At 37.0% G+C, this 10,963-nt stretch overlaps 1 protein-coding gene across 2 annotated transcripts in view; it reads left to right on the plus strand.

Moving 5' to 3' along the window:
- The window catches only part of LOC121868982, a 127,760-nt gene that overhangs the window by 21,427 nt on the left and 95,370 nt on the right, over nt 1-10,963 (plus strand). For both annotated transcript variants that reach the window (XM_042370030.1, XM_042370031.1), the window contains 2 exons: nt 784-888; nt 7,985-8,217. In XM_042370030.1, the coding sequence (XP_042225964.1) occupies nt 784-888; nt 7,985-8,217 (338 nt within the window). The remainder of the gene's footprint in view (nt 1-783; nt 889-7,984; nt 8,218-10,963) is intronic.

Genomic DNA, 10,963 nt, shown 5'->3' on the forward strand with positions numbered 1-10,963 from the left:
AATTTGAGTAACGGCATGTACAAGCTGGACAATTTTGTAATTAAGAAGATTTGTGACCAGGTGAGAAGGCCGGTTCACCTGACCATCTGACCTGACCACCAACCGTTGTGTGCTATTTAAAGATTAGTAGGGTCATTACCTAATACCTGACCATTGTGGACCTGGTCTCACCCATCTCTGTATATATACACTTTGATTTATATTTCTCTCTCTAGTCTGTACTCACCCCTGAAGATGTGAATTACACGAAAGCGCTTGGGAACTTCGTGTTTTCTTCTTTCCTTGTGGTTATCAGCATATACCTAGATCACGCGCACCTACAGTGATTTACTTGCATATATATATATATATATATATATATATATATATATATATATATATATATATATATATATATATATATATATATATATATATATATATATATATATATATATATATATATATATATATATATATATATATATATATATATATATATATATATATATATATATATATATATATATATATTACAGATTTTTGGCGAAATCGGCTTCTTTGGCAAAATTACCGGCATGCATATTGGCAATTTTGCAAAATAACCGATTTCACCTCCCCTCCCCCCACACAAAAAAAGGAGAGAGAGAGAGAGATTCTGATGGAGGGGTATTTAAGAAATGCGTAGTTAATACGAAATGGTTGCAAAATTAGGTATATGTTGTAAAGAAATACAGATAGAAGGAACTGAAAATATTCATCTATTACATGAGAGTTTTGACTATCTGACCACCACTTGAACAGATGTACAACAACCTGCTGCTCCGTGCTCGAGGGTTCTGCTCCACGAGAAGATTCTTCATCATTGAAGATTCCCTAGACTCTTACGTCATCCTAAACCAGAGCAACGTGAGTTAAATCCTTATTTATAATACTAAAATTAATATATTTCCTAGGTATAAATGCTCGTAAACTTTGTATGCTACATGTCTTGCTACACCTATTTACAGTCGATTCTCAGTGTAATTTCGAAAAATTTTGGCGTCGGTCTTATTGAGGAATGTAGGCCTTCAGTGGCCCCTCACACACCAGCAATGGGAGACTGAGGGAGGCTGGGCAGGATAAAAGACTTAACAGAGGGGAAATATAAAATACTTATTATTTAGGGCTCATTGTGTTACTGCATAATACCAAAGACATGCATGACATTGTTTTAGTCAACACAAGGTTATTGAGAACTAATTATAACGGTTCTTCATTTATTAATGACCTTACTCTAAATGAACAGTTACACTTTCAAAACAATAACCAATCTTCCTAGCCAGCTAACCAGGGGTTACATTTCGTAAAACGGATAAAACCTTAAAGGTACTCACATACCCTGCCATTTGGGGAGATGACACCCACGAAGCACCCACACTTAACTCTGTCAATAACCCGACTGTCTTTTTCAAACTGTGTCGGCCACAAAGGGACGCTACATTTTCATGATGTCACGCCTCACAGGCTTCCTCATTGCTTCAGGCAGACCTAAGGCATTCACTCTATTGGCTCGAAATTGGCGGGAACACTCCTGACATTGTTACAATACTAACCAGAAAATTGTAGTTTACAGTGACCTTAAACAATTTCAGTTCATGACTTGTATGAAAATAAGGAACAAGAGACTTAGTAGATGGTGTTTAACTCTGCAGCCATAAAATTTTGAGATCAAACATATTAAAGGCAAAAATAATCTCATAGCAGATGCTATATCTCGCGCATCAGACTGAAAAAAAACACAGGTGTTTTATCTTAGGGGGGGTAGTGTTATCTGTCATCGAATGTATATTGGATTTAGAAGTAATTTCCTTACGTATTCAGAGGTAATTATCCTGCTTGTTCAGTAGGTATGGCTATATTTTATCATACATTGTTCTTTTATGTAATAATTGTTGTATATTAGTTTGGTAAAATATGTATTAGTTATGTAAAATGAGTTGATAGTTGATGACATGGTATTCCCACTGTGTGGATCACTGGTCCACGGACTCAGCTGGTGAGTGGGGAGAGCCAGGAGAGCCTGGCTGGTGAGGGAGTGTGGTCTAAGGGTGGCACAGTTGGTCTGGACTCAGGAAATGTGTCTGTGGAGAAATTTGGTTTATTCTTTTGTACTGTTCAAGTGTATGGTAAGGCTGAGGTCAGGATTAGAATAATTTAGGCTGTGGTTGTTTCCATTTAATTTGTTCTTTTAGTTGTGTGTTTGTTTGTTTGTGTGTTTGTGTGTGTGTGTGTGTCCGCACGAGAATTTCGGAAACTACTTTACCGAACTGTAGTGATGATGGATGGTGTTATATGTAGTGATGTTGATGGATGGTGTTATAATTATGTAGTGATGATGGATGATGTTATATGTAGTGATGATGGATGTTGTTATATGTAGTGATGATGGGTGGTGTTATATGTAGTGATGATGGATGGTGTTATATGTAGTGATGATGGATGGTGTTATATGTGGTGTTGATGGATGGTGTTATATGTAATGATGATGGGTGGTGTTATATGTAGTGATGATTAGACAGCTGATTAACTGAATGCATGCCTCAAAGCATCATACCTTTGGAGAAGTGTTCAGACACTCACCCTATCCACAAACATGAGAGTACATCTACAAGGAGATCAGGATGCTGGACGGTTTGCAAACCTTCTACTACAGTTTGGGAATGGAACTTTCCCTGTTGATTCAGAAGGACAAATAATCATCCCTCAAGGATGTGGAAATGTTGTAAAGCCCTCAACTGAGCTCACTAATATGGTCTACCCAAACATTATCCACCACTACAGGGATCACAAGTGGCTGCATGAACGCGCAATTCTGGCACCAAAGAATGAAACAGTGGCTGAAATCAACATGACTCTACTCGGACAGCTTCCAGGCAGTGAGATCTCATTCAAATCTGTTGATACAGTAATCGACCAGGACCAAGCAGTCCAGTACCTTGCAGAATTCCTTAATTCTTTGGAGCCCGCTGCAATGCCTCCTCACCACCTCACTCTCTTTGATTGCAACTCCTATAATGCTCTTAAGAAAAATTGAACCCCCAATCCTCTGCAATGAAACAAGACTGGTGGTGAAGAAAATGATGCCACATGTACTGGAAGCTACAATACTGAGAGGAAAACCTAAAGGAGAGGACGTTTTTATACCAAGGCTACCTCTCATCACCACTGGCCTGCCATTTGAGTTCAAGCAACTTCAGTTCCCGGTTAAAGTGAGCTTTGCCATAATCATCTACAAAAGCCAGGGACAGTCCCTAAAGATGGTTGGCCTAAACATGGTGTTTCCTTGCTTCTCTTATGGACAGTTCTATGTTGGAGGCTCCAGAGTGGGAACTGGCAAAAATCTGTACATACTTGCTGCTAATGGCAAAACCAAAAATGTGTTCTACCTAATGCACTACAGTGAGACAATGTGGAGCCTCCTGAAGGGTGGCGTCCTACCGTGGCCAAGCGAAAGAGCCGCCCTCCGGGCGGCTATTCCCCTAGTGTGTATATATATATATATATATATATATATATATATATATATATATATATATATATATATATATATATATATATATATATATATATATATATATATATATATATATATATATACTGTATATATATTGTTGCGACCGTGTCTTATTTTTCTATTATTTTTTATAACATGCTTCCATGTTGTTCCATATTATTCCTGTAATGATGTGTTATATTTACTATTATATAATCTAGTCACCTTACCCTGTGCTGTTAAGGTTTTAACTGTTATTATTTGTTCAAGCCCATCTTATTTCTTCATTTAGTATTGTAACAAACATTCTTTGTTTCTCTAACGACCATCTGCATTGTTAAACGACCCATGTTTCACAGGCGTGTAGCATTGGCTGGAGCCATCACTATATATAGTACTCCACCAGCAGACGGAGTTAAGTCCAGTCCTCTTGTCATTCAGTTCACGTTCTTTTCAGTGACACCCGCCACCTGTTACTTGTACTTATTTTTTTATTGGGTTGTTCCAGTCGCCACCAATGTGGTATATCTATGTAAGTACCTATTCATGTCTCTTATGTGTCCATCAGTGCTTGCTTGGTTACTTTTAAGTAATTCAGTGTTGTTTCACGATAGTTAATATCAGTGTTAGTTATTTTATATGTTTATGTAGTGTTAACGTAATCCAGTGCTTTTGATGTTTTAGTATCATTTGTGTCTTAAAAGTTTCGATAGTGAATCAATTTGTAGTGACAGCCTACGAGGCTCTTTATTGTGTTAATATTTAATTTAATTAAATTCTTAAAGGTTTACTTTATTTATTTTTATTCCCTTTTGATTTACTTCACTTTTTTTTGTTTGGTAACGCCTAGAACCTGAATATTTACGGTAAATTAAGAGACGGCGTAACAATATATATATATATATATATATATATGTATATATATATATATATATATATATATATATATATATATATATAAATAGATATATATATATATATATATATATATATATATATATATATATATATATGTATATGTATATATATATACTGTATGTATATATATATATATATATATATATACACACATATATATGTACATATATATATATATATATATATATATATATATATATATATATATACTGTATGTATATATAAGTTATTATATAGGCAGGCAGAGAAAGAGATATATATATATATATAGAGAGAGAGTATATGCTGATAACCACAAGGAAAGAAGAAAACACAAAGTTCCCAAGCGCTTTCGTGTAATTCACATCTTCAGGGGTGAGTACAGACTAGAGAGAGAAATACAAACCAAGGTGTATATATACAGAGGAGGGTGAGACCAGGTCCACAATGGCCAGGTATTAGGTAATGACCCTACTAATCTTTAAATAGCACACAACGGTTGGTGGTCAGGTCAGATGGTCAGGTGACCCGGCCTTCTAACCTGGTTACAAATCTTCTTAATTACAAAATTGTCCAGCTTGTACATGCCGTTACTCAAATTCATGTTGAATGCTTCGGTATGTTTAATAAGACTAGATTCTATGATGTTCCTACTATCAATTGAATTACATGGTAATATTGAGGAGGCATTATCCCAGTCAATGCAATGCTTGTTATCCCTCAAATGAACAAACAGAGCATTGGACTGCTCATTTGAGGGATAACAAGTATTGCATTGGATTGCATGCTTCCTCAATATTAATATATGGGACCAGGGTGAAAAAATACAGGCTAGTCTGTACTCACCCTGAAGTATAAATTACAATGTTTTGGGAACTTCTGTGCTTTTCTTTCTTGTGGTTATCAGTATATAGTGCTTATATATATATATATATATATATATATATATATATATATATATATATATATATATATATATATATATATATATATATATATATATATATATACTGAGAGTTGGGGATTTAGAAACTGGTTTAGAATATAGTTAAAAGTCTACCCAGATCCCAACAGGCAACAACAATAAAAAAACTAAACAAACAAAGACAATCGGACTATAAAAGGGTAGACAAAGGATGCGAGTTTTTGTTGTGTATAATAAAGTACAATAAATTCCTTAACAAAATATCCAGCTTTCTATAATTTACCCTTAACCATACTTAACTTAAACATACGCAACATTGGCTTAACAGTATATACATATTTATACAACATACAACAATCTGAAGCAAGTGGAGGTGGGAGGTAATATAGGGTTACAATACTCAAGTGCGGTGCTGAAGTGTCTGACGAGTAGGGCTGAGTATTGAAGAAGATGGTAGGTAGTCACTGTGCCGTAGGTTTCCAGGATAGGTAATCCAAGTGTGGTCACTTCCCAAGAGTGAACTGAACTCTCCTCGATCCGGAGCTGATGAGGAAGAGTTGGAGGAGGTGATGCAACAACCAGGATATGGAGAAAGGAAACCCGGAGTGGTGACTAAGACTAGTCATACTCGGGTAGCGTCCCTAGATGGCGTTGCTCGGTAGTGCTGGGTAGTTAGATCATGACACAATAGATTGCGTGGTTCGTAATAATATATATATATATATATATATATATATATATATATATATATATATATATATATATATATATATATATATATATATATATATATATATATATATATATATATATATATATATATATATATATATATATTTTTTTTTTTTTTTTTCATGTAGATCCTCAATGAAAACGTGGATAAGATAAATCTACGTGTGTGTTGGTGTGGGGATTAGTGGATGACATCATTATGACCTGACCTCATGTTTTTAAGGTCACCCTGTATATTTAAGCCTCTCTCTGTCCATGTAATCCAGTTGCCTCTGAAGATGTACTTTAATAAAGACGAAAGTTAAGGTGGTCCGCTGTTTCCCTTTTTCCGTGTGATTTTATCAAGATATATATATATATATATATATATATATATATATATATATATATATATATATATATATATATATATATATATATATATATATATATATATATATATATATATATATATATATATATATATATATATATATATATATATATATATATATATATATATATGTTTCATGTAGAGTAGAATCACAATTGAAACATGGACAAGACAAATTTCGATAAAACCATTTACTTAGTATCTCAATATCCTTCCATTTGAGATTTCTTAAGTTTCTGCACTACTTTCTTATTTTGCTTCCATTTTCTCCAGTGATTCATTTGCTTCAGAATCTTGTCTTGCTACTTAGCCTCCATTTCCTATTGAGTCATCAGTTTTTTTCAGACTCTGATTGTACACACACACACACACACACCACCGACGTGTCAAGACGGGTCAGACGCACCTGGCGCTGCTCAGCAGCTGCCACGACAACTGTTATGTTTGCCCATACCAACTCCCTCCCCTGAACCCTCCTCTCCACCGGAATATCAAGAAGTTCTCGCCAGAAGTTACTATTTCATTTGGGAAAGGAATGGAACCAGTGTTGAATAGTGGTGAAAAGTGTTTAAGTCAGGGAAAAACAACTCGGCAGTTGAGTCTGAGCCAAGCTAACCTTCACACAGTGAGGCCCCAGGTACCCAGTGATAATTCCCCTGAGACTCCACGATAGGGAGGCCTGGGACCACACCTCACCCACTTGAGTGACTGAAGTCCTGTGACAACAGATCACGTTGTGTCCCCATGATGCACGACACCACGTAGTGAATGAGTTGCTACAGAATCATGTGAAGTTCATCATAACACCATCTGCGAGGGAATTACTACACCACGTGATGCCCATCATAACACCATCTGTGAGGGAATTACTACCGCATGTGATGTCCCTCATAACACCATCTGTGAGGGAATTACTACGCCATGTGATGCCCCTCATAACACCATCTGTGAGGGAATTATTACATCATCAGGCCCCTCATACACCATCTGTGAGAGAACTACTACATCATCAGGCCCCTCGTAACACCATCTGTGAGGGAATTACTACACCACGTCAAACCCCTCATAACACCACCTGTGAGGGAACTACTACTCCACGTGATGTCCTCATAATGCCATCTGTGAGGGAGTTACTACACTACGTGTCTCCTGTTCAACACCTCAGCTCACATGATCTACGTGTGTAAACATTAATCCTTCACCTTTCTCTAATGAAGGCTTTTGTTAAACCACCAATGTATGTAATAAGTCATTTATGTCCAATGTATATTTTCAGCCTTCGGGCTGCAAACTTTTTCATAAACCGTTTATTATTATTATTATTATTATTATTATTATTATTATTATTATTATTATTATTACACACACACATACAGACACAAAGTGGAGGATCAGATACACTTTCTCAGAGCGAAAGCATATTTATATTACAAATTATCGAGTTAACAAGAAAGTATTACAGTGATCCTAGCTTGAGACTCCTCGCATGTTGCAGAAGCTTTGACACAAATGTAATGTTTACACTCAGTCTCACACATTTCAGGATCAGCATTCGTATTTCATTCCCTACTGCAGAGAATATGAAGTGGATCAGTTGATGAAGGCACTGGAGGAAACGTCCTTGGTAAATTGGCGGGGAGACTTGTTGTTTGGAGACATCCAGACGTTCCTAGTGAACCCAATTCAGGCATTGGCTCAAAAGATGGGAGTCAGTCTCACTGAGGATAGATACTACCGCTTCACCTACCACCCTCACCTAGACACCGAGTCCCTCAGGTAGGTGACAAACCCTCATATATCTCTCTTACCTGGATACTGAGTGTCTCGGATTGTTTAAGAGCAGCAGACATGTATAATATTTTGTGAGGATATTGAATAATTCCAATAACTGAGTAACTGTTCAAGTCCATTTGGTTTTCTCTGAAGTTAGGTTTTGTAGAAGAACGTGACCACACCATTACTGACGTGTGAATAAATATGTGTGTCCCTTTCTTAACTGATATGTGTCTATTGTCTTTGCCTTCCTTCCAATTTTGTGATGGATAGAAATACAAGCCTAAGAAAGAAACAAATTGACAAGGAAATTATTTACAAGAAGTTTAGATAGTGGCAAGAAAGAGTTAAAACAACAAATAGAATACAGGCTGTTAATGAAATGTGGAAACATTCTTCAGCAGAAAGTGTGTTCATATAAGGAAAAATGATGGGAATATAAATTACAGGCGTAGTATCACATGCACTGTACATGAGTTTAGGTGCAGTCAAATAAACGACCTTTTTGTTGTTTTAGAATAAGACGAATGAACAGTCTTTATGTTAAATTAAATACAGCCTTGGATTGCTTTTGTTTTCCTTGCCGTGCAGTCTTAGCGATCCCTGTTCACATGTAGAGGTCCATGGTTCGATTCCCGACAAGCAAGGTATTCTTAGCGTATGGAAGCCCGGATGTACTGTATATGGACTGCTAAACAAGGATAGCCCGAAGTGGTTGTGATTGGTGGGGGGGGGGGTAATTTTTTTTGTCCACTCGCTACTCAGCCTATCAAATTTGACCAACTAATGATGATTAAAAAAATGACAAAGCGAACTACAAAATTTTCTTTATTGAATATTTAATTATTAAAGATTAACATAAAAATTTGATGGATAAAGTAAAATCTTTATTCAAAGAGAAAGAAATAATGATTTTTTTTTATTTACTGTTTTGATAAAATTAGCAGCATTAACCTATAAATAGAAAATAAACTTAATTTGTAATTCTCCTAGTTTTCTTAAGCTTCCAATTATCTGCAATCTTTTGAAGATCTAACTGATCAGTTTTGTCATTTTCACATGCTATGAGCATAAGGTTATGCAACCGTTTTTCTTTATCGCTAAAAGACCTTTCACTTTTACATACTGAAGATGGTGCTGTCAAGAACAACCTGGAAACTTTTGCCATAAGAGGAAATACAGTAAATGATACTTTCTATGAGCATTCAGTGCACATTCTGCAGCTCAGTAAATGGTTTTCCACAACAGGATGCTGTTCCACATATTCACAAAAATTAATGTTCAACACCTCTAATTCACCAAGTAAGGGTTTAGTGGTGTTGGAGTGGGGGCTGTGCTCCTACAACCCGACCCAACCACTGATGTTCTTCACCCTGTGGCATATTACTCCGCCAAGTTGAAAAAACATCAGACCAACTACTCGACCATAGAGAAGGAGGCCCTGGCTCTGGTGTTGGCAATAAAGAAGTTTGAATGTTACCTCCAGTCTTGCCCACAAACAACCCTAGTCTTCACCGACCATAACCCACTCACGTTCATCCAAACCAATAAGTCCTCCAACCAGCGAATGCTCCGCTGGGCTCTCCTCACCCAGCCCTATAATCTACAAGTCCGGCACATAAAGTGGGTGGACAACCTGATTGCAGACTCCTTATCCCGAGCTCCAGTGGAAATGCAGCAGCTACTCTCCAGACGCACCAGTTGATCACCTCCTTCGCGCCAGCGCTACGGAGGTCTTTGGAGGGGGGGTGTGTTACGAACCCCTCCACCCAGCACTACGAACCACGCCATCTATTGTCTTGATCTACCTACCCAGCACCACGAGCAACGCCATCTAGGGACGAGACACGAGTATGACTCGTCTTAGTTAACACTCCGGGGTTTCCCTTCTCCATATCCTGGTTGTTGCGTCACTTCCTCCAAGTCTTCTTTGTGAGCTCCAATTCGAGGAGAGAGCACTTGGCTCTGGGAAGTGACCACAGGATCATCTATCCTCTAAACCTACGACACAGTGACTACCTACCGTCTTCTACAATACTCAGCCTTACTCGTCAGCCATCTCAGCTCCTCACTTAAGTATTTGTATCTTGTATTGCCTCCCCCACGTCCACTTGCTTCAAGATTGTTTTATGTTTTATTAATATGTATATACTGTTAATGTTTAGGTTAAGTTTGGTTAAGGGTAATTTATAAGCTGAATATTTTGTTAAGGGATTTATGGTACTCTATTATACACAACGAAAACTCTCATCCTTTGTCTACCCTCTTATAGTCCGATTGTCTTTGTTTGTTTTTTTTTTGTTACCTGTTGGGATCTGGGTAGACGTATAACTATATTCTAAATCCCCAACTCGTAACAACACGTACAATCTTACATTAATCTGTATGTTCACTGTATGTTCCTTTACCTTTCTCTAATGAAGGCTTTTGTTATACCACCAATGTATGTAATAAGTCATTTATGTCCAATGTATATTTTCAGCCTTCGGGCAGCAGAACTTTTTCAATAAACAGTTAATTATTATTATTATTATTTACGTCACAGAAGTAGTGGCGGAACTTGCTGATGGTGGCGGCAGACGTCGTATCATTACGGCACTTGATGACAACCGGCCAACCAGAGAGACGGTCGACGATGACAAAGAAGGACTTTCCTGACACACAGAAAAAGTCGGCCGACACAGACTCAAATGGGCGGGTGTTGTAAAGGTCGTACCGGTTGCTAGGGAATCCGTTCCTCACGCACTTG

The sequence above is a fragment of the Homarus americanus genome, unplaced genomic scaffold (genome assembly GCF_018991925.1).
Source record: "Homarus americanus isolate GMGI-L3 unplaced genomic scaffold, GMGI_Hamer_2.0 scaffold24694, whole genome shotgun sequence".
Lineage (NCBI taxonomy): Eukaryota > Metazoa > Arthropoda > Malacostraca > Decapoda > Nephropidae > Homarus > Homarus americanus.